We start from the raw sequence: 24,874 nt of genomic DNA, 5'->3' as shown, positions 1-24,874 counted from the left end.
CGGCCTCGTAGCGGGACGAACCACGGGGCCGAGCTGGCCCTCGCCCCTGCTCGCCTCCACGCCGCAGTCGTGCCCGGCGTGAGGAAAGGTGCGTGTGGCACACACCCGCGGGCGCGCCTGCTTCCCCGGTTCTCGTCAGCCCAGGGGCTACGGGAAGATACGGCGCGGCTGCGCCCCAAACGCCGCTCCCCTCCGGCGGGGACAGGGCGGCGGGCGGCGGGCAGCGGGGGCAGGCGCCCAGGGAGCCCTTCCTGAGGGGGATGGGGGAAAATGCAGACCCCCAGGAGCAACCTCGTCCGGTGAAACAGACGTTTTGTGACTGATCATGCGGCTTCTGAGAATGGTGCTCACTGAGGGGGGTCCAAGAAAACCACTTTTACCTCACAGTTATTAATTAGAGGGTTATTAATTGATTAGCAGTCCCAATATTTGCCTGCAGCGCACGGCTAGGACACAGCCTGTAGCACGGGGGGCGACACTGAAAAAAACAGACAAGCAAACGGGTTTATTCCCTTCCACTTGATGCCATGGCGTGTTCTTGGGCTTACGTGTTACAGCTGAATGAACCTAAATGCTCGTTACCTTCAAACCAAGGGATCCTGCTCGCCTGCGCAGAGAGCTTCCACTTCAGGCTGCGCTGTCTTCACCGCCTTCCAGATCGTGCTCTGGTACTCATCGCACAATGAGTCGATTCAAGTCACTAATCTGTTGGGAAACAATTTATTTTTTATTGCTGAATTTGTTTTTTTGCCAGATTAGCGACCTGAATTGACTCGCCGTACAGTAAAAGAGAACCAGCGAAGGGGAAGGGGGGGAGCAGGAATGCACAGCTGGCAGTACCAAGAGGTGCATGTACATTGGTAAGAGCAGGATCTCCTCTCTAAGAAGCAGCAAAAGCAATACCAGATCACCACATTATATATCAGCACCTTTATAAATAGCCAAGCAGGGAATTTACTCTTTTTTCTGTTCATCACTATCCTGCTGTGTGATTGTCCTGGAGACATAGTGCGCTGGTCCAGGGACCAAGATCTGCACTGCAGGGAGTTGTATTCTGCCTCCATAGTCTGTTTGTGCTATCACCAAGCATTTTGCAGTGTTGTATTGTTTTTGTGAGCTTATTCCCAGTCTGCACATCAATCCTGAATTGATTCGAGGCTGTTCTTAAGCCATCCTGTATGGCAGTTATTGATAGAAGAAAGCACACATTACATTTATTACTCTGAAACTTTAAGAGGGATGTAAACAGTACATCAGTTTTATGCAAGCCCATGCTGACTGAAGTTTAACTATTTACTTACTACTTTGAGAACTCTTACTTTGCACTTCAATAAGAAAGCATCCAACTTACTTCGGCTGGCCTTTTATCACTCTTTTTTAGTCATAAAAGAAATTAAATAATAATTTCCTTATTCTTTATACTGGCTTTTGCCTTCTAATAACCCACATATATAATGAAGGTTCAAAGAAAAAATGGCTTTTCATGATCAGTTTAAAAAGTCAGAAATATCACTTCCAACTTAAATATAAAACCACTGAAATACAGCACTTCTGGCACACTCAGCAGCTCGAGCAGTAGTCAGTCTCGCTACAAAATCCTTAAAAATGTTGCACATTTTAATAGTTACAAATGTCAGGACATGTTCACCAGTAGACTAGAGGAGCCTAGGAGGCATGCGTCTGAGCCAAAAGGGAAAGCCCTCTTATGCTTCGAGCCTGTCCCAGCACTGAGTAGTTATTGAACCACCCAAGGACAGATCACTTCTGAAACTAGATCACTAGTTATTTAGTTATTGCTAGGAATTTTACTTTTTATGTTAAATAAAACTGTTAGACATTCATTGTGCTGTAGGAATAATGAAAGCTTTGAAATTTGGGGAGAACAGAAGTATGTTCAAAGCATTTTTACTGCATAATTTTTGCAGTCTTAATTAAGTTTCAGAACAAAAAGAAAGGAAGAAAGAGGATTGAAGAAAAGGGGGTACAAAAGATTGGGAGAAAAAGGAAAGAACGAAGGAAACAAAAATGGAAGGAAACCATTACTTGATAAGTAGTTTACCAGGAAACTTATAAAAGGAGACAGTTAAAAAGGAACAGATATTCATCTCCTGTTCCATTTCAGTGAGTCGCTACATTCCTCGAGGTCAGCTGAGAACCCAGCCTGAACTTTGCTAAATCTGCAAATTTAATTCTAATTCTAATTTTAAATCTAATTCTGCAGGTCAGCAATCCTTGCTTCCCTGTATTTGTATATACTCTGATACATTATTATGCCTCTGGTACATTTTGTAAACATTTTAATCATGAATTTAATACACAAAACACTGTATTATCGGAGCTTGCTTTTGCTCATCCAGGATTCACCAGTCCTGTTGGGAGGTAACCCCCACTCTGATGCACAGAGTGCAACTCATAGTTAGGAAATTAGGTAATTTAAACTTCCTCCCACCAGCACATGCAAATGACTGCAAGCACCAACAAGAGCTGCATTCTTGTAGCTGCCATCGTATCCCGGAAGACTCTTATGTGCCCTTTACGAGATTCAGAAAAACATCTTGTTGGGGAGCTGACTTGCCATGTAGTTTTCTGCCCTGTGAGACTGCACAGTGAACAGACCCTTTATCTGTTTCTTTTAGTTTATCAAACACAACAGATAAAAAAGGCAAAAAATAGCTCAAGGACAGGTCTAAAAGAAACTATGCAAACTAGGTGATGGTAAAGAGAGACGGTAGAAATTAAGACATCAGAGTTTTTATCCCTTGTTCCATTACTGACTTGTGTGATTATGGAGAAGTCAGTTAATCCACTTTATTTTTTCTAATCTCTAAAATAGTACTAACTACTGATAATAAATGTATTTAGTGTATTTGAGGTTTTGGTGTAATACGTATGAAATACACTTCACAATATACAACTCTCTTAGGCCTCATTTTCCAGTGCCTTGTATCTTGTGCTAGATGTTTATACCAGTGTCTCATGAATGCAAACTGTGTATAAAATACTCAGTTTCTGTGGGTTTTATGATTTATGTTCACTATCAACCAAGTGGGAGTCTTAGAGCAATATAAAATCGTGCTACAGATTGCTCCAACAGGACAGCTAATTTATTGCCCTGCCCTGGCTATATTAAAACCTCCCTGGACAAGCTGTTAAGGTGTTTGCCACCCTTACCGCTAGAAAGGTTTTTGCTAACAGAGAACGTCAGCCTTTCTTGTTGCAAGGAAAGGGCATTAGACATTGGAACAGGCTGCCCGGGGAGGTGGTGGAGCCACCATCTCTGGATGTGTTTAAGAAAAGACTGGACATGGTGGTGTCAGGGCAATGGTTGGACTCGATGATCTCAGAGGTCTCTTCCAACCTGATTGATTCTGTGATTCTGTGAAATCAAGCACTTTTTATCTTCATATCCACCGAGGACTTGGAGATCGAGGTTGTTTCCTTTCTCTTTGCCCAAGACTTCCGTTGTTTAGACTGCCGCTGTTGAGTTTCCCTCTCTTTCCTCTTCTCTAGGCTGAAGACCTGTAGCTCTTTAAAACTATCTATCTTGTGCTTTCTTCCTTTCTGATGACTCTTTCTGCTCTCCACTGGAGTACGCGGCCTGCTTTTGCTTTCAAGAAGCCTTTCTTGACGTGCAGTGCTCTCAACTCAGCCCAGTATTACTCTGGCCACATAACCCTTGCCGTTTACACACCGTGCAGGTGGACCATGGCAGGTGTCTTAAGGGTGCGAAGGAAGTAGGTCGGTGTGACAAGCGTACGTTGGCCATTTCATAAATAGTAGCAATTACTAACATTAGCTACGTGGGTAATTCTCTTACTATGTGAAGTGCTTTCAAAGGCTGTAATCATCTATTAGCGGTAACGGGCATTTGTAGAAGCAGACGCGTGTCCACGCGTTGATCTGCAACACCTAATTCGGGATCTGGCAGGGCAGGGCGGGGCCGGGCCAGGGCAGCCGGGCCGGGCCGGGCCGGGCCAGGGTAGCCGGGCGAGGGCAGGGCAGCCGGGCCGGGCCAGCCTGGCCGCCGCTGCCGGCAGCGGTCGCAGGAGGGCACAAATTCAGCTGTTTCTCTCCCTAAACTTCTGTCCCTCTTCCAAAAAAAAAAAAAAAGTCATTCCCGAGCCGACACCCGCCCTCAGCGGGGAGCGGGCAGGGTGGCCTGGCCCCTTCCAGGGAAAAAGCCGGTGCGATGGCCTGGGGGGCTGCGCCTTGCTCACGGCCGGCGGGCGGGCGGGGAGGGAGGGAAGCGGCCTGCCGCAGACGGCCGCGGCTCCCCGGCCGGGCCCGGCCCCCTCCCGCCGCCTCCCCTGCTTCATCCCGCCCCGCCCCTGCCGCCGCTTGTTGATGTTTCACTTTGTTTTAATTCCTGGGTCGCAAGATGGAGGCGGCGCTGGGACAGCGAGAGCTGCTGTTGCTGCTGCTGTCCGCCGCGCTGCTGGGCCCGGCCGCGCCGCTGCAGCTGGGCCAGGTACGGCCGGGGCCGGGGCCGGGGCCGGGGCCGGGGCCAGTCGCAAGCCCCTGTCGCTCTGCCTCCGAGGGGTGAGCCGGCCCCCGCCGGGGCGCTGGGCGGGCGGCTGCTGGCCGCCGCGGCCGCAGGCTGGCACCGCCGGGCGGGAGGCAGCGGGCGAAGGCGGTGGCAGCGAAGGGCGGCGTGCCGGGTACAAGGGGTTTTGTGCGGGTGTAGCGCTTGACAGCCTGAGGTGTATCACCCCTACTTACAGTGCTTGTCCTGCTGCTCCAGTACGTTTCCGTCTAAAATGTACAAAAATGGTACAAAAGGACAGAATTATGTCAATCGGCCACAAACTCGGTTACCGTGCATGCAGTGTTTCCCTCCTCCCTTTAATTTATAGAGAGTTTGATATGCTGAAATAAATAGGACAGGTTGAGGGGGGGAGAAAGTTACTTCTGTGCAATGTAGTTGTATTTATATTGTATTTTTATGCCAGCGTACCCACATTTTGATGGTTCAGTGCTATAGAAGTACGCGGTGCATTAGGTCCACGTTTACTCCTAGTGATTTCTGTACTCTTGAACCAAGAAAAGGGTTTTGATGTATTGGTATATTAGGGGCCGTCGCGCTGTTTGTTTTTGCATTCCGGTACCTATGCTGTATCTTGATAAGATTAGTTTTAAATTAAATTTGGTGGCTTTTTAGAGAGTGGAAGGAATTTTTTTGTCTACTACGTAGGAGATCTTCTCAGTGGGATTAAAAAGATATGCTGTGTCACTAGTGAGCTTTGACCTCTAGAATTACAGAAGAGAACTGGGTAATTCTGTCTGTACTTGAATCATGACTAAATATATCCTCTAATTGTTATAATTGTGAACTCCAAAGTGTGAGATTGCAAAGAGGGAAGAGGTGTGTTGGGTTTGTAGTCACTTGTCTAGCCAATGTTGCTGTCATGTAACTAAATTTATTATGGCTTTTTTTTTTCCACCAGAGGTTTTGTTTTGGTTTTTGGTGTTTGTTTTTTTTTAATCTAAGTAAAACCTTTCCAAGAAAGCCTGACAGAGGCCCTGCAGTGGCACATCCTGTGCTACAAACCAGCATTCCTGGGCTTACTTCCTGGTTTCTGCTTCTCTGTATGAACATCTGAAGAGAGATCTGCTTAGCTCTGGTTTCAAAATGGGGATCTAGGTCTTCAGATACCCATAAAAGTGCATGAGGGATGGAAGTCAGGTGCACTAAATAGACCAGAGAGAGCTCAGTCCTCAGGTACTTTGCTTATGCCTCTGAGAAAGGGAGCGCTAGCTTGAATCTGCCAAAAGACACATGAAGTGACAATGGAATATAGACCTCTGCTATTCCTTACCTTCTACCTGGAAACCATCACACTTTCACACCAGAACTTCAGCTTAATAGCACTACGGTTGGTTGTCACAGCTGGCAGTTGTACAGGATGTGGAGGCACATCTGGACATGCTATCTTTGGATCTGAAAGCCTGAGTGAGCATGGCACAGGGGTGCCAGAGCGGTCCCGTGGAAGCCAGCTTGGGGTCAGAAATAGAACAGGTGTGTTTTAGAATGCTAATAGGGCCTGACTTAGTAACTGGGGTGTAATGCCTTGCGGGCATAGCTGTGCTGTTTGTGGGGTTGAGTTTGTCCATTTGTGTCATACTGCTTAGGTGGTCTGTCAGCTCTGGTTTTGCTAGTTGGAAGTGTCTGCACTTTTCTAGCTTTGTGCTGGTGTGGTGGCATAAGCATATGCAGAAAAGCTCTTTTAAGAGTCAAAAAGGGAACATATACATTTTTACTTTAGTATTTTTTCTTCTTAAATCTCAAAAAAATTAGAACTTGTGTTCCTACTGCACTGCTTTTTGTACATACGGGATCGTTCTTGATGTTGAAGGAACAATGCATCTTGAGAAAGTTTTGAGTAAAAGAATTGCTGTTTTTTGAGCATGAGCTGGTTTATGCTGGCCTGGTAGGAAGGGAAGTGCCTAGGCAGCAGCAATAGGCAGAGTGGGAATGCCGCGCTGTCGGGTTGGCTTCAGAAGCCACGAGCTTGATGACAGTGGGTGATGGGGTCAGAATAATTGTGGTCTTGCCTCAGAATGGCTTGGGACTGCAGACTGGCTGGGAGCAGGCAGCATCAACATGTTCAGCTTTTCTTTGGCTGGATATGACTGTGCCCTCTACAATTCTGTGAGCCCACTGGCAGCATACTGCTGATAGCTTCACATTTTGTCATTCTTGTACATGGTATTAAAGTTCACCTCCAAGTTGATGGCCATGATGTTACAGAAACCATAATGGAAGGACTGAGGAAAAACCTTGAAACGTTGGAATAACGTTTTGTAAGGCTGAAACACTTTTGTTCGGCTCTGGAATGTGTACGCCTCCGTTGTTGTGCAATACTTGTCATTTGTTAAATAAGCTGTTTTGAAATCTGGACTTTTCTTTTAAACACTAGCATGTGTGTTTTGATTTTTCTTTCTCCTCCTGAAATTTGGATGAGCTAAACTTGATTGATATTAGACAAAGTTTTTTTTTTTTTTAAAAAAAGGGGAGGGAATGATGCAGTAAGACAACTGACCTTCGTATTAAAGTAACGTGTTTTTCTGGTGCAAGGTCCAGAATTAGGTTTTATGTTTTAAAGTTTTTTTTTAATGTGCTGATAGGAACTGGCTAAAAGCACAGCGGGCTGAATGCTAATGCCGTGTTATTTCCTTACTCTGTTTGCCTCTTGATAATTTAGGTTTAGCTGTGTTCTTTCTAAATGGCATACTTGCCTACGAGACTTTTCTTTTTTTAGTTTAGTTGCCTGAAAAACATTGTTTTCAGATTATTTGTTGGCTGCAAGAAACCTCTGTGTGGATGGATTAGTTCACAACAGAAGAAAGTAATCTTCGCTACATCAACCATTTGAGTACGCATGCAGTGGGTGTAATGTATTTTAATCAAAGAAGAAACTTCTCAGTAGTGACATGCCGAAATGTTTCTTTCATTGCTCTATGCCAGTTTCTGTGTTAACAGCCTGGCACATGTTCTGAACTTTATGCTTAAAAGATCTGACATCATTTTTGATTAAATTAAAGCAGTGTGATGAAGCCATGTCCTGGTGATGTGAGACCAAGTGTTCACCTCTAAAACTCCTGAAAAAATATTCATAGTATGAGTTGATTTAATAGGGAGAAAGCAAAGGCGATTAATTCTAGCAACATACGTAGGGCAAAGGAAAGGATAAGCAATATTATACTAAGAATCATCACAAAGCAAGGAAAGAATATAAGTGTGCTTGTTCAGAAAAGAAAAGTAAAGCAAAAGCATCGTGTTAGATTTTTATATTAACAAAGGTAGTTCAGCTTTAGTTACTTAAGCAAATACTGGATTTCATTATCTTACCCCAAATATTGTCATGCCGTTATTAAACGGCAAACGTTATTAAATGCCAAACCTTATTGGAGAAGACTTTATACTAAAATTTTGTAAAATGTGAGGGCCTAATTATTGTCCTGCAAACTTGTCAAGTCAAACTTGTACCATGATTATTCCTTAAGTCAGTTATGCCTGATGCAGCTAAGACACATCCTACAACATAGCTCTGTTTTGAGTCCGATGAAAGAACTATGAGCAGCACAGATCACAGAGCCCTGGGTTGCAAATATAGCGTTACACTATTTGGAGCCAGTTGTCCATGTGAGTGCCAGGACTCAAATGGTATGAGTTTAGGTGGTAGTTTTGTTTGTCTGTTCGAACACTTTTTTTCCCATATTCTCTTTTCAAATTTAGAAACCAAGTTATTAGTTTTGTCTATTTCTTATCTGTTTGGCAGCCTTCATTGGACTTTATATTTTCCTGTCACGAACAGGATATCCCAGCAGTGCCTGCGTAATCGCTGCAAGGGGATTGTCTGTCTTCCAAGTCTCTGTACAGCTGGCCATCTTGCAAGGCGCTATGCCATCTGTTCCTAGTGCTGCCCACTCCGCTTCCCACAGGCCTTCTAGCGCAGAAAGAGCCTTGTTCGGAGAGCCTCAATAGAGAACAGCTGTGCTTTAAGTGGGTTGGTTGCTAGCAGCTGAATCTAGATAGCGTGTACATGACTAATGGAGTTGTGTAGCACTGAACAGTTAGTTACCCTGTACTGGGAGAAACCGTACAGTGCACCCCGCTGGGTACCCACTGCCTGTGGAAGAAATTTTTCTGTGATTTTGTAATCAGATCTGTTTGAAGTTCCTGCGGTATTAGACCCACAGCTTTGTCTTGTGTGGCATTTTTCATAAAAGGCTAGGATTAGGTGAAATGTTCTCTGTAGATTTGTGTGGCATGGATATGGCAAGTCTTTAAGAATTAATTAATATTCCCTTTTAACTTATGCCATCTTTGCAGCCATCTTTTCCCCATCTTGCACTTGCGCTACTAGTGCGATTATACTGCCCCAGTTAACACTCCTGGGTTTTGTTGCAGCACATGGTGAAAGAGAAAGGATTAGAAAATGATTACTACTTGCTTATCTCTATTGATCCAAGTTCACAAAAATTCACTAGTTCACTGTAATGTGTGTTGCCACACTATTACAGCTGTTGCCTAGCTGTTCTAGAACAGAATGACATACATTTGTGGTAGGACTGCTGCCCTCTTTACAGGTACTGCAGCCATTACCACTGTACATGTCACTGCTGGAGCACCAGAACAGTGATGAGAAATTGTAGGAAAACTCAGGAGATACATCTACATCCTATAAGAGCATTGAGAATGATGGGGCCATTTCTAGTGCAAATTGGAGAGTTTTTTGTGAAGGCATTCACCAGAACAGGAAGGGATAAGGTGCTGCGAATGGCGGAACGGGTGTCAATGGTAAGTTGAAAGCACAACCTGATATCTAGGGACCTGAATTGCTTCTTGGGGCAGTCCTTCGATTCTGACTCTGTCAATGTGCAGCTTTCTCAAATATTCCAATGAATTCAGGACCTTTTAAATCACAGGACTGTCTGAAATTTATGCGAGCTTTCATGATATTGTTAATACTGAAAAGTGTATTGTAAGTTATACAAACAAGTTTTATACTCATAGTTCAGGCTTATCCAGAACTTGACCATGCAATACTGTGGATTACTGCAGAGGACCCATGTCCTGCTCTCAGTGACTTTGTTACTACAGGGTTGGTTTACTATGCTTTTGATATACAAAATAAGTGATGCGGGGTTATTTACTTTTCTTAGTACTGAAGTGTACAGCCATAAGACATATCTATAAAACACTTTTTTTTTTCCTAAGTAGTGAGTTTTATTATGGTAACATAACAAAGTATTTTCTCTGTTGAAATTAAAGGATGTTTTGTAAGTCGGTGAGTCTTCACCCCTAGGGTTGGAAAGATGGGTATTTGAGTTATCAGTGGAGGACTTTCTAGCAAATATGGCTTGTCAGGCCAGGCATTTCACCATGAAAGCATGGTACAAGAGCTATTGGCCTTCCCAGTCTGTTTTCTTCCCAGTTTAACGAGCATTAAAAACATATGCCTCTTGAGCACTTACTCCCAGGCAGATACCTAGGGGATACCAACCAGGGCTGTGTTAACGGGGGGATGCTGTGCATCACCCATTCCCTGCTGTGGGTGACAGTGGGTCAGCTGGGATGGCGCTCTGCTCTCCTGTGAGCTGCTTGCAATAGTCCCTTCCTCTTTTCCCCAGCTCTCCTGCCCAGCTTTTCATTGCATTTGGCATGCATCTTGTGGTTCTTGCCCTCATGTAGGTGTTGGTATGGAGTGTGTAGGGTCAGGAAGATTGGCAACAGCAGGACATGTTGAGTTTTGGATGTGGCACTGCAGGAAAGACCAGTGGGAAGCCATGGGAAGACAGCAGTGAGGAACTCACTTCCAAGGAAGGATTATGTGAGCTGGGGCCATTAGCATAAAATCAGGAAGACTGAGTTGGGAGGACTGTTATTTTCCATTGGAAGACATTGTGAAGAGTAATAAACGACCTGTTCATAACTTGCAGCAAGGAAGCTTCAGGTTAGACATTAGGAAAACTTTTAATGTTAAAGGTAGCTGAGTACTAGAGTAAATAGTCGAGGAGAGAGTGAAATTTTTGGACATCACTGGAGAGCTTTAAGAATAAGTCTGTCAGGAATGACATTGATATAGTTGATTCTGACTCTGGAAAAGTTGGTCTTTGTCTGGTCCTTGAGATGTTTCTGTATCAGTTCAGGAATGTTTCGAGCAAGAACAATTGAAAACTGATTATTTTTTAGCACCAAAACTTTGAGATCTACTTGAAATGTTTCTTAGCAAGACTGGCATCAAGTCTTGTGAGACTGCTTAGTGAAGGGGCAAACGAAGAACATATGACAATTCAGGAGAATGGATGTACAGAATATGGGAAGTTATCAGTAGAATTTGTTGGATCCAGATGTGAACAGACTGGTCACGGGAATGGCAAGAATGAGAGTTCTCTGTTGATGGTGAACACAAAATTGCAAGGGTCATGGCGTAGCCGCTGTAGTGGAGTATTAATCATTGCTCTATTGAGTAGCTTTATGAACCTGTGCCATTCAGGAGATGCACCACCATCTCCTGAGATGATGGTGAGGATGGACATCTCCTAAGCAGTTGTTGTGAGGACAGGCAGACTGTGCAGCAGAGCCAATCCAACAGCCTGTGGCCATCAGAACAAGTAGCCCGCCTCCCTCCTCCCAGCTGCGTTCCTGAGTCTCTCGTGCTTGTCTGGCTCTTCCTTGCTTGTTCAACTGACAGAAAAATAGCCTGGCAAAAAAAGGGAAAGTTTTCCTGCCAATTTAATGAGCTACATTGGCTCACTGACTTGGCATAAATGAGAGGGAAGGATGATGTGAGGGAGAGATCTGCACACTCTCTTTTAGTGGCAGAGGCAGCAAGCGGTTAAGCTGTCCTGTTTGTCTGCAAGCTATGATCTGTTTTTTGTAACTTTGACAGCACGGAAGTGATCCACTGCAATATTTTAATTTCTTAAACATGTAATATGCTCTTCTAGTGCAACTTTTAAGCATGTACCGGAATTCATGATAGTGCTTGTGGATACTACGTCAACAGAATTGACATCTGTTTTGAAGAAAATGAACCATCATGTATATAGCTCACTTTGTACATTTAATGCTCAGTTGTTGAGCACACCTATCTTGACCCATGCCCTTATGATTTAAAAAACAAAAAGTAGGGAATATTTTTCTTTTTTTCAGCAGTCTCAGGCTACCAGTCATTTCCTTTTTCTTGTAATCTCAGTGAGTCACTTCGTAGATGTTGAGAAAAGATTGCAAAATATTTTCTGTGTAAAATAACTCAAATTTCATTTGAGGCTTAAAACCGAACGTCTGTTAAGACCGCCTGGAAAATCCATCTTTTATGCCCTTTGAATTCCCAGAAAACAGAAAAACCTAGGAAATAATGACACAAGGTTTTGGTAATGTGTTAAACAGTTTGAGGGTGTAAAAGACGTACAGCTCAGAATTCTAGAGCTGAAAGAGCTAAAAGTTTGGCGGATTTTTTTTATTTTTTAATATACAGAATTCATAAAACATGAGAAGAAAATAAGTGGCTTGAGGAAATTACAGGATGACAGAATAGATTACATCCTATGATTACATTATTAATCTGGTTTATATTTTCAGTTACAGACTTCCAGTTCTCTAAGTAAATTGGTAATTTTCATTTACTTTGAATAGCTAGGATTTAAGTTTTGAAGAAAAGTCAGTATAAACACCTGTTTCCTAGAAGGGGAACTGAGAAACAGATTTCTCTTTGGTCTCAGTGGCCAGAGAGTTTTCCTACTGATTTGACAAATGTGTCTGAAGCATCAATGACAAGTCATTTCCAACCAAAAGGTCGACTGTGTTAGATTTTAGACCATGCTGCTCATGATGCCAGATTTCTGCTGAATCAGATTTGTATGTTGTTTATCAGGTTTTGGCAGTCCGGGCTACCTACCCATTGTTTTAAAGATTTTTTTTTTACATTATAGTTGCACTTCAGAAGCTCTCTGTTCATGAATTGGAACTATATTATGCTAGGTACTGTATATTTCAGTTATTTCCTGGCTGAAAATCCAGTGTTTTATAAAAATCCTAAATGAAAAGCCTTTTTATGTATTTAAATTTTTATTTATTTATTTTAAATTCTGAGCAAGTTCAACTTTTTATTGAGACATGACTCACTCTTTAGCTGTTAGTTGTGAAACCATGGCTCAAACATAGTGCTAAAGATGCTGAAGGTATGGAGAAGTTTTCCAGATGAAAATGAAATGCAATTAGAATCATTTAAGGCTCCCAAAAGGCAAATAGGGAGCTTAACATTATTTTTGAAGAGGTGATTCAGGAAAGAAGTGTGGCAATCATTACTTTGGGCGATGTCCAAGAGAGGTTTGGCTTTTGTATGTAGGTTTTGTCAGGGGCAGGCCTGGGAGATTTAAGGTCCCATCTGCAAAAGAGCCCCTGAAATTATAAGAGTGAAATGAGAGGACAGAATGAGTGAGTCGATAAATTACAGCAATTAGGGTTTGAAAGAAGGAATCAAATCCCCATTAGCTGTGAGTTTGGAGGTGTCCCGTGTGGCGTAATTATGGAAGGATAACCAAAGAAAAGAGACAGGATTACTGCTAACACTGGCAAAACTGAGTGTTCTTTAGTATAGGCTAACATGTATTAAATTATACTTCACTTTGAAGACTAAATGGAGCGCTTAGAAAAACATTTACAGAGAATCTGATTTTTACCTTGTATTGTCTATTACTTTTCAGCTGAGAGACTTCTTTTCCATTATATCCATGTGAAACAAGTTCTCCCGAGAATTTACCTTGATTGATTATTATTATTTTATCTTTATTTTTAAAAGCCCTTTATACATAAGGGGATGCAGCTGTCATTCTTTTTCATCAATCCTCTTTATTAAAGGAGAGGGGGAAAAAAACACCAACCCTTACATGAAACAAGTAAGCATATTCCTCTTTCTTCTGTCTGCCGGATAGAAAGCCTGTGAATGTGCTCTGGGGATCATGTGTTGTCATTCTGTCAGGACAGTGTGTGAAAGCTGCCTGTGGCTTATGTGTTTCCTCAGAAACTTACATCTCTTCTCACTGTTGTTTTCCAGGAAATGATCAGAGTCAATGTTACGATGTTGAAAACCAATGGAGAATTTCACAAAGGACAGGTTTGGCCAGTTTTTCTATTTATTCAGTGAATTAATATGCAGTGAAACAAAGTCTGCGTGTGGATGCAAATATATTTTGTCTGATGTCAGTCAGTATGAAGTATGTTCCTCTGAGAACAGAACTGTAGCATAGGGCCAGGAACCACGCACTCATTCTGTCTGTCTGTCTTTCTTTCAGGTTGTTTTTAATATCACCTATGTTAATGGACAGGTATATCTAAATGATTTTCCTATGAAAAGCGGGGTTGCCCACGTAACATGTCAAACAGTAATATGTGAGTACTCTCTCTTCCCCCCCCCTCCCCCGGGGTATTTGGCTTCCCTGTTATCTAGTAACCAAAGCTCACAATGACTACATGTTCTCATACTCTGCAAACCTGAGCATTGTAGAAGCAAATTGTTTTGCAAGGTAGGATAATTTTGCTACTAAAATGAGGGGAAAAAAAAAATCTTACTGCCTTGTTTTCAAGTCACATTCACATGCTTATATGTAAATGGTCTAATCTGAAGTCCAGACTCTGCCTATCTTTTCAAAAGAATGTTTTGCACTACAAGCTAGACAATGTAAACAGAAGGATGCAACTCCACCCTGCTAATGGCTGTGTCCCTAGGTTGGCTGGCATATAGCCAAAAAGAAATTCAATAACAAAAGTATGAATTATTGTTAGCAAGATCTAATTATCTCATTTCTGTGTCTATTGGACAAACAAGTTTCTGCTGGAGAGGATATTATAGCACAAATACTGCAGTTTTGCTAGTGTTCTGCAGTGGTTAATGACTTCGAATTATCTTGAAACTGCTATTTTTTTCCACTGATTCAATGCTACACCTTTTGTGAAAGACCAGAAAGTACTGTGATTTTTTTTGAGATACACAGAGCATACCGTATAATTAATTAAACAAAGGCCATTATGCTCATTTGATTTAAGCTTCTGTTGTATTCAGCATGATCTCGATTGATCAGGTGCAGTCAGTCTCTAGCTTGGTTTCTGAGGTCATCCTCTTCTTACAATCAGGCATTTATTTAGAAAGTACTAATGCTTTTTCTAAATTGCTTCTCTGAGCCATGACCTTGTTTCTTGAACCCTTCCTTCCCAAGCATGATCAATTATTAATTTGACACTATTTCTTTTCTGAAGAAGGAGAGCAGTAATTCATTTCTTTCTTTCTAGGACAGTTATGTTCCTATCGCTTCTATTTTTTTCTGCCCTAGGGTAGAAAAACATGGCAAAATGTCATTTACCTGCAAGATAATTGACTCCAAAAAAATAGATATGATTTTATTGACATTTTGAGAGATACTGAGCAGTCTATTGTAGTTCCTATTAATTGCCCAAAAGATAGCTGTATAGCTTGCAGTGACTACAATTATGAATGTGAATCTGAAACAGTGAGAAAAATACTGATTTGACCTGGGAGCTAAGAGAGTTCCAGGTTCCGTGTCTGTGTTTGAGTGAGTCCTCAGGGCAGTACCTCTCTCTGTTATCTGTAATGTTTGTACTATTTACTTACTAAATCCTCAACAACAGACTCAGGTAATGTTTGTAAAATGCTAAAGGACTATCAAGATACTTGTTACCCGTTAACAGAGGGGAAAAATACTCCTGAATGTATGTGAAAACCAGTCTTGAGCCAAATATCCATGCTCTTGAATATTCAAGTAGAGACCGAGCCTCCTGAATGGTATTGTCTTGACACTGTTGTCAGATCATGCCTGGCACCTATATCCCCACTTGAAGTTCCCACAAATGTCTATTTTGGAAGCATGAGTGTCTTTCACTCCTGTTGAATGTAGTGGGGATTGAGCAGCCTGACACATGAAAGGTTGGGACCACAGTGAGCTTCAGCTACTTCGCATCTTTCAGGCTTTGGTCCTTTAATGTATGCTTGCTGCTGTGAGTCAGAAGACACTCAGCAACCAGGTTAGTACTCTGGCTCACACCTATAGGGAACCTTTCTCTTTCTCTCCTTCTGCCACTTATTTTCGCAATGGAAGATATTGCTAAATGATGCCAAAAAGTATTTTTCTGTATTTAAAATAAGCAAAATAGCTTTAAGGGGAAAGGGGTCATAGCATAAAAGTAATGAACACACTGAGTTGTTGCTGTGTACCCGAAAGGCAGCAGTCTGACATTCCCCCATGTTGCCTCTTAGGCTCAGCACTGCAAGTGACACAGCACTAGTGGCTTAGAAACAGGGGCCAGTTCAGTCTCAGTTCACGTGCGTTGCCCTCTTGCATGCTGGTGAGATCTGTCACCTCCACTTTTGTACTTCTGCAGCACCCAAGTTCTAGCATGCCCTCACCTGTAGTAGGCATGGTAGTTGGGAAAAGGATACTAACTCTATGCAAAAACACCGAGGGTAGAAAGGCAGTTCTCTGTGTACCTGTGGTACAGCCTTAGGTTGTCAAAATAGCTGAAAGCTTTTGGGTAGGAAGAGAGTTGGAGGCATCACAGTTGCATATGAAAACGGGGCGGGAGGGCAGAGAAAACATGCACGAGGGAACTGACACTCATCTTGAGTAGTGTATGCGGTGTGCGTGGAAAAGAGCACACTTGGTTTTGTACTGAGAGGAAGGGGAACGTTGTGCGAATGAAGATGCTTACACAGGTGGCTGGCTGGGCTGTGGCATTACTCTTATGAACTCCTTTGGACAACTAAAATAAGAATGCAGCAATACTGAAGCCAAAGAGTGCTGCTTAGAGTGCTTAAATGCAAACATCAAAGGCAGGGATGCAACATTGTTTGCAAACTCTCTCAGTCTGGAGATCGTACAGTGCTTCTGTGTTGCATCATGAGACCCGCTCTGAGTTTGAGTTGGTGATATACTGGTAAAAAAATCATGACATCTGTTGTACCTGTTGCCCAGATTAATACTGCTTATAATAGCAGTTACTGGAAGTGTTAAGGACATCAGCATAGGACTTTGGTACAGCTGTTCAGGCATCTCTAGTTTGATGTGAGTGGTCCTCTGTAGTTGTAATGACTTTTCCATTCAGATGCTACGTGCGCAAGGGCATCTATGTCGGAGTTGCAATTGTTTGCCCCATGGCTGTATGCTGCTTTCTGGTTGGGGTGGTTTCACTTTGAAAACTGTGACATTGTGTGTTAACAGTGGAGAACGGAAACGTGGGTAACTTACCAGATCAGCAGCACCAGGGAACCGTCAGTGTTCGCATCATGGTTCATGAGTGGCCTTTGGCATCCAGTTCTGATTTGCACCTGATTGTCATTCAGGAAGAACTGACAGAAATTGATGGAAAACAGGTAAAAAAAAACCAAACAAACCAACCCACTGCTTGTTTTTAATTTAGGAAAGGCAAGTAGTTACCAAGGATTAAAAGGTTTATATGTATCTGGCTGGTGGTTAGAGCACAAAGTATATATAATATATATATTTTATATATATATAATGCTAGCTAGCACAGTACTGAGGGAGACAATACCAACCTAAGTTGCCTGTGTCGTAGCGGGGGTGTTTCATGAGGAGACTTCAAGTTTTAATGCTTCTATTCTTATTTTAAGATGGATGACTTTCCCTTAAGCTTGTTAGAATATCATTTAACTCTGTCACATGCTCTATCAACACATGCATTTATGCAAGCAAAGTCAGACTTGCAAGCAATACTTCATTTACAAAATAACGTACAAAATCAATAAAAGGGGCATGGGCTTGTTCTGAGTCCTGAGGTTTTCCCCATTGTTTATTCCAAGGTAACAAAGCGTTTCAAGCATGTAGCATGAGGAACAGCTTGCAGCAGCAAAATCTTATGGCAGGTGGGCTTGTTGTGAAAGCCCACAACACCTGAGAGCTTAGCCTTAGAATATTTAGCATGTAAGATGATTAATTCCTTTGAATAAAAATCTTGTTAATGAGCATGGAGATTTAGAGACGAGCAGAAAAAATACCCCCAAATTCTAACTGTATTTGCACAAATACCAGTGAATGTGAGGGGTTACAATTCTGTCTGAGATTGAAATGTGCAGAACGGAGTTCTCAAAATCACCTATAAGGTACAGTTATTTTTCCAACCAGAGAGGTTCTGGAGAGAAGATACAGCTGCTGAAGCCAGCAAAAGCGTCACATTTTTGTTTTGAGTACACGTCTGCATCTTACATGTGGCCAGGCTTTTTTGAAGCTGGCTTATGTTCTGCTGCTTTTTTTTTTTTTTAAAAAGGAGAACGATGATAATACCATTGATCCTTAATTAACTGCATGCTCAGCATGTAGTATTTTTTATAGGGATCTGCATCATGTCAAGATTTTACTCTGTTAATGAACAGGCCCACTAAGAGGTTTGAAGCTTTTCTAAAGAGGTGTTTATCCCACTGTTAGGAGGCTAATATATCCTGGTTTGATTCAGTTATTACACAGTAGCATTGTTGTATTTCAGATCTCAAATTAGACATCACAATTCATTTCATATTTTCATAGGGACCTGGTGAGAACAACCAGAAAGCTAATGCTGTTTCCTTAATTGTTCCTTTAAGTCAAAAGCTTTCAATCTTTCTCATTAGTTACCAGCTGACAGTAACAATCATCTGTTTCATTGCATTGATCTGCGCATGTTTGAAGCAAAAGGAGACCCTTGGCCTATGGCTCTGAAAGCATGAGTGAAACTATCACATGCTGCATTCCTCTTTTGTAGTTAGATTTCTATGTAGCAGTTATAATTGTGGTCACAAACACTCTGGATTTCAGTCAGTTCTTGGTCTCACAATGCAGTTATTGATGTTAGTAGGAGTTATGCTGAATGTGTTCTATATAAGCGATGCCTGCAGTTATTAGTAAATGAAATGGGTCCAGTGCATCACTGCAAGAGGAGGAAGAAAACTATTCTTTCAGTTGTTGGAAAAAAGCAACATTACTGCAAAAGCAGAAGTGTCAGTCTTGCCTCAGCAACACTTTCAATGTTTGCAAGTGCTCCTTCACTATGTACTTGAGTTTTCCATGCCCTAAAATGCTTCCCTGAAAGAGGATCGTAATGAGCTATGTAAGACTTGGTTAAAAGCCTGTAGAGTGACTACCACATGCTTTTGCAGGGAGAGAGAGACCCAGTCTGTACAGCATATTTTCTAATGTGGTATAGCCTATAGAAGTGTGGTAAGTAAAAACAAAGAATACTAATTCATGTTGTAACATCCCTATGTCTAAATCTTTATGGCTTGGAGTTTTCTGTGATGTATTGGTTTTCTGTGCCAGCCTACTTCACTCTTACTTTATACTCAGTAATATCAACATGTTTGCATCTCTTGTAGGTTCAGCAGGAAGAAGTAACAGAAATAGATATTTTAGTAAAGGACCTGAGAGTACTTAGACATTCAAACTACACCGTCCCTTTGAAAGAGAGCATGCTGTATTCCATCCCAAGGGACAACGACGTGTCATTTACACTTCCCAACCTCTCAGGAAAAGGTATCTCTCTTAGCTGTTACTTAATATTTTTATCCATAGTTGATGTAGTCTTTACAAGGGTGAAAGAACATCATTATTCCTGTGTTTGACAGTGAAAAACAGTTTCTTCATGAACAGGGAAGCGTTTTGTTTTATGTAGTTTGGTTTTTTTTGTTTTTTTTTTTGTTTTTTTTTTTTAAAAAAAAAAAAATCTAAATTCAGCTCTTCTACATTCTAGGTATTTTGTTTGTTTGTTTTCAAATCTGTTCTCCTTTGAAGCACTTGTAAATCTGCAACCCAGACATCTCACAGGAATAAATTTCTCTCAGTGCTATGATGGAAGTTTCTCTAAAGCTCCCCCTTTTTCCTGAGAATGAAAGCGAAAACTGGAGAGGAAATACCTGTCTGGGTCACTTCCAAACCAGAATTTATGTTATTAAACTTGAATAACTTAAAAGCAAGGGAAGCTATTTGATGCCTTAATCTTATTTCAGTTTTGTGTAATCAAAAACTCTCAAGGATTTCATAGGAGATGAGTATTTTGATCTAGTTCATCACCTTTTAATCTGACGACAGCTGAAATTTACAGCTAAGGGCACAGCTAAAGGCTGCACTGTAACACTGCTGCTGCTTCTAATCAAGTTCACTACTCAAGTCAAAAAAAAAAAAAGTCAGCCTTATGTGAGAACTGTAGCGTAAATACAGAAATGCAGTATGTCTTTGTTTTCCTGAATAGGGAGTCAAATAAAAAGCAAGCCCCCTGCTAAATCTAGCTTTTCTTCTTCAGATATTCAAGATCCGCTGCAAACTACCAGTCAGTACCTCATCCGGCAAGTAGAAACTACAATAGATAAAGAGACATTACCTGGCAAGTTACCAGAGACCCCTCTTAGGATAGAACCTCCATCTTCTTACAAGGTAGTTTTGTTGTTGTTTGTTTTAATTGTTAGTTTATATCTTTAAAGACTGGTCTAAAAAGGAGAAGCAGGTTTTTTCCCCTCCCTATTTCCCCAGCAATGAAATGCATACAGCTTGGTGACATTTCTAGGAGGAAAAGTTGTAGTAATATGCTGCAGATAGAGCTGAATGTTATTCAGTATTACAGTTTGAGTGAATAAACTTCCTTCCCCATTTGTAGTATTGTCTACAGAAATACATACAAATATTCTGCTTTCCTCCTTTGTGGATGTTTACAGAACAAACCAAACAAACCCAGCACTGTTAGGGTTCAGACAGCAGCTTTTCCTCATGTAAAGATCAAGCACAACATCCATTTAAAGATTGTAAGAAGGTATATAACATTCCTAAGCCTTTGTCTTTGGTCCTTTATTTTTAATTTGAAAAAGAGCCACATAGTATGTAATAACTCATTTCTGGAAGAGAGAATTGCCATTCCTACTAAAGCTAGTGATGACTTCTCAGAGGACTGTTTTTCTGCTTTATAGTTGTTGAAGACCAGGATTTTCTATTGTGGGAGGTATCTGACAGTAACCGACTTCCACAGAAGTCTAAGAAATCCCCACAGCCAGCCACTAAGAAGAACAGACTTTTACAGACTACTCTAGAAAACTTAAAAAAAAACCTTCCTAAATTACCCCTTAGTGGTGGGAAATTGTTGGGTTTTTTTACTCCACTAGGAATCAAGTGGGTTTCTAAATCCTGCAGTGTCCTGACCTCACAGATGCTTCATGACAGTGAATTGGGATAGTTACATTTGACCAAGCTAAGCATTTATAACAATTTCAAATGTTGTTTAGCTTTAAATTACATCATTTTTTTCTGACTCTGCTTGAGTGCTCACCCCACTGGGAGATGGGCCATTGGTCTCACCTGCTGTAAGAAACACAGTAACAGCTTGAGAAGTTTCAGTTCCAGATTAAGTAAGGATGGTCTTGATGGCCTCCTCTGTGGCAGAAACACTTTATAACCCACTGCTGACACAGAAGGGCCACGATAGTAGGCTGAAAGTTACAGATGGGCTAGAGAAGGTGCTCCCCCTCTCCTGGGCGGTCAGTAACCCTTTCCCTGCTGTACAATGACATGGTGTTATAGCTTCCCTATGCCTAGGCCAAATAGCTCACCCTTCACCTGCTCTGTTCAAGCGTCCTTTATTTCCCAAAGTGGCCCTTCCTTTCAGGGAACTCTGCTAGGATGAGCGGAGAACTAAACCTTCACCTGATCCAAACTTCACAGAAGAGCGAGCTCTGAGTCACCTGTCAATTCCATCCTGCCTTTATGTATGTTTAAGCATACAAAAATTTAAGTGGAACTATCACCATGTAATGTGATTCGCCAGTAGCTACAAAAACTGCACTTGCTATGTTTTGCAACCTGTCATTTTATTTTTACCTGTTTGGTTGTAGGTGATGTGCCAGTGGGTGGAAGACTTGAGAAAAGGGTTGTGCAGATTCTGGTTTCGATCTTTACCCATCTTCTTTAGTTTGATGGAAGTCATTGTAGTTGGAGTTGTTGGAGCAGCTCTTATTCTTAAAGTCTTAAAGGTCATTTTCCCTTCCTGTGAAAACAAGTAAGTAATTTTTGCTATTTTTTTTTCTGTGATGAAGGCAAAAACATTAACTACAAAAATCTTTCAAGAAGCAGCCCCATTCTGTAGGAAGATAGTGGCAACAATTCAGTGAAAAGGCTGCTAGTAACTTGCCATTCCAAGTGACCTTTTGACACATAGCCATTTCAGAGGAACATGGGAAAATCTTTCATTGCAAATGTCTTTAGCTTGGCTGTTATACTGCCAAATTTTTATCAAGTCTTCTAAGGATGACATTGTGAGACATCATTAACATAGCTCTGAGAGACAAGGGTAGAAGCTAGAGCTAAACCACTCCAACAACTCTCAATCTTTTTATACTCCTACTGTGTTGGAGTTGTTGTAAGTAGTTATGAAAGGCCTCAACTTTGGCTTTGTAAATTTGTATGGGAATTCTCCAAGGAGGAGCTGCCTATCTAGGCAGCTTACAAGCCATAGCGCTTGGTGCTAGCATTGGTGGCAAAAGGTTGTAAATGAAGTTGATCGGTTGACTGCAGATGGCTTTATTCTCTCAGTTAGTGTGTTACCAGGAACACTCATATTTTTCAGAGAAGCAAGCTAAGAAATCAGGATAGATTTAGTGCTGGAATGGGCAAGCATGTACATATTAAAGCAACCAAGTTAGTTCTAGAAGACCTAACCCTTGGAACCATACATTCTTTTAAGACAAGGGACTGACAGCATAGCATGCTTCATCACCTACTTGCACACCTGATGTCTTCAAATGCAACTGACCTGCTGTGCTTCTGAATGGCCCTGAGTGCAGTTAATTTATGTATCCACCCAGGGATACAAGTGGCCTTAGGCCTTCTGACAGAGCTAGAAAAACGGAGGGTTGGATGATGAGGAAGGTTGGGAACTGCCGTGACAAAAGAGACCATGCTTTGCTGTGACATTTCATAAAGCGTGCTGTCACAAGAAGTACTGGAGTACTTCTTGTAACTAACTTGTTAAAGCAGAAAAAGAAACACTGTGTACCCTCACAGCAGTTAAGTAGCTTAACACTGCCACATGTGAAACTTTGAACTAAGTAGAACTAGCAAAAAAATTCTAATCCCTGTAAGCCATTCAACCAAGTGTCTGACGGCCTGTCCATGGCAGAGGTCAGTACAGAGCAGAGGAGCCAGCCTGCAGTAATTTCTTTTCCAGTTGGAGACGCAGGGCTTGTGCACGGCTTGTCAGAGCATTTCAAGAAATTGTAACACTGGAAGGATGGTCCTCGCCCCACTTCTTAAAAACCGAAACAAACCCCCAAACCACACAGTCATTTTCTTGGTACCTGAATAAAGTGGTAAAGGTTTAATTCGTGATTGTAAACCAGTAAGAATGAGTAGGCGGTCTCATTTGGTGAATGACACAGTTGCAGATGTGAATCACGACCTCATCCCAAGTCTTAAATGCCATTCTACAGCACACTGATGTAAACTAGAGGCTTTAGCTCGTCTTAGGAGAATTAGGTGCAAGTAGCTCCTGAGGGCAGACAGTTTTAGGCTACTATGAAACAGAGCATATAGAGCCTACACTGCTCGTATTTCAGATGTAGAGACTGGGTGAAGGGACCCCTCTGAAACCACAGCTAGTACATTTTGGAACCAGGTTTCCATCAAGTTTTCATTCTAGCTTCATAAAAGAGTTATTATGAGGGTAATACTTAACTTGATGCATTGATTTAAACTAAGTTTGGGGAGTTTAGGAATAAATCTGATTTTTAGAACATGGATTTGTTTTGTATATTGTTTTCTAATGCTGGGTAATCTTACCTTTCAGAGGCATCCTTCTCCTGGATCAAGTCAGCTTTGTACCTGTGATTACCATCAGCTTGCCTTCAGATCTTCCAGATAGGAAAAATAATTTAGATGAGAAAGCATGTACTTAATACTGTGTTTACTTTGGAGTTCCTGTTTTTTAAAAACAAGTTTTTAGTTGACCTGAAATTTGGCACTTGATCTTAATACCTTGTTTGTTTCCTACTAAGAAAACTAAGTCAGTTGATTAATCGGTGAAGGGACACTCAGGCCGAGACCCAAAGCTGACTTCCCTGTGCCTCTCCGTAAATATGCAGCCTTTTCAGAAGCTTCAAAATAAAACAGCTTTCCACCCTGAGGACTACCATTGGTTTTAACTTCTGTGAAGTCACTTTTCCACACTTTGGACAGTATGCTGGCTGCCTTCATGCCCACAGATAAACCAGGTCAGCTATCCTGAATAGCGAGATGATGAAGTTCAGGGTGTCCTGAAGTCTCCAGGTAGTAGTATTCAGAAAAGGATGAAGGAGTATCGCCAACATCAGCTGTGCCTGCAAGCCTAAACAAAGCTGCCCAGCCTGGTTTCAGGTCTCTTAGGGTTGAGTGTGCCTTGCAAGGAAAATATCACTACCAAACATTTGTGTTACTCAAGTAATTTGACATTTTATATACATGCAAAACAAAACCTAAAAAGGCAGATTTATATTTCAAGCACTTTACACTTTTATGACCCCTTCCACTCATAAAAAGTGTTAGCACTTGTAAACAATGTGCTTTTTGTATCTGTGACAGCAGTACTATGTGAAGTCTCAAAAGAAAATTCTACAAGAGTACCATCTTACTGTTGCTAAGGAGGTCCAGTCTGCCCATGCCAATTTGTACTGTTAACGTTTTTCAAATAAACATTTGTTTATTAGACTGCGTTCATGTGTGCATCTATATTTAGTTACATAAAACAGCAGTTTGCCAAACGTGTTAGATGCAGGGTACTATTTGGTTTTTTTAAGCTTTTCATTGTTCTTAATTACAAAAATTGTTTGCCAGAAGAATGACTAGGAAAAAAAAAAAAGAACCTTAACTACCTGGCATTAGACTGAGCACCGTTATCATTTGAGTGATCAGAATTATCCATGTTCAGCTTAAGTTGTTAGAGTGAGGGAGGAAAGCTAGGATTTCCCACACAATTCCCCTCCCCCCTTAAGGAAACATTATCATAAGTTTAATGAGATCTCTCTCTGTTATTCAGATACTTGTCCTTAGAGCTGCTCTGTGACAGGAACACCTCAAGAGTTGTCTCACTAAACTGACAGCACTGCAGTGGTAGAAGAAACATTTCTAACAACACTGACTTGCCTTGCAAAAAAAAAAAAAACAAACCAAAAACCACCACCCAGCAGCTCAAGAGAACAGGGACACTGCTAAACTTCCCTTTTTTTTTTTTTTATTTTCTGTTGTAGCACCATGTGGGTTTGTACTTTCCATTTAATTCCTCAAGCTCAGTGTCATCAGAGCGTAGGATCCCAAACATTTGCCAGATACCCAGCCGAGGAAGAATGATAGAAGTGGG

General features: G+C 41.6%; 1 protein-coding gene across 1 annotated transcript; it reads left to right on the top strand.

Moving 5' to 3' along the window:
• The first annotated feature begins 4,279 nt into the window (after positions 1 to 4,279).
• Positions 4,280 to 24,217, top strand: GINM1 (glycosylated integral membrane protein 1). The gene is made up of 8 exons (XM_068412761.1): positions 4,280 to 4,468; positions 13,563 to 13,622; positions 13,801 to 13,897; positions 16,738 to 16,889; positions 18,882 to 19,038; positions 19,805 to 19,935; positions 21,381 to 21,544; positions 23,330 to 24,217. Exons 1-8 carry the CDS (start codon positions 4,379 to 4,381, stop codon positions 23,436 to 23,438), a joined length of 960 nt encoding a protein of 319 aa, XP_068268862.1. The 5' UTR covers positions 4,280 to 4,378; the 3' UTR covers positions 23,439 to 24,217.
• Positions 24,218 to 24,874: the final 657 nt, after the last annotated feature.

Source organism: Nyctibius grandis, chromosome 1 (genome assembly GCF_013368605.1).
Source record: "Nyctibius grandis isolate bNycGra1 chromosome 1, bNycGra1.pri, whole genome shotgun sequence".
In the NCBI taxonomy this organism is placed as follows: Eukaryota; Metazoa; Chordata; class Aves; order Nyctibiiformes; family Nyctibiidae; genus Nyctibius; species Nyctibius grandis.
This window is presented reverse-complemented; position numbering and strand designations above follow the sequence as displayed.

What these genes read in the sequence shown, in the direction of transcription:
- GINM1 (XM_068412761.1), top strand. Translation starts at nt 4,379, where the DNA reads ATGGAGGCGGCGCTGGGACAGCGAGAGCTGCTGTTGCTGCTGCTGTCC. An exon ending in GAGAATTTCACAAAGGACAG is followed by an intron (nt 13,623 to 13,800) that starts GTTTGGCCAGTT and finishes TCTTTCTTTCAG; the next exon opens with GTTGTTTTTAATATCACCTA. An exon ending in TTCCCTTCCTGTGAAAACAA is followed by an intron (nt 21,545 to 23,329) that starts GTAAGTAATTTT and finishes CTTACCTTTCAG; the next exon opens with AGGCATCCTTCTCCTGGATC.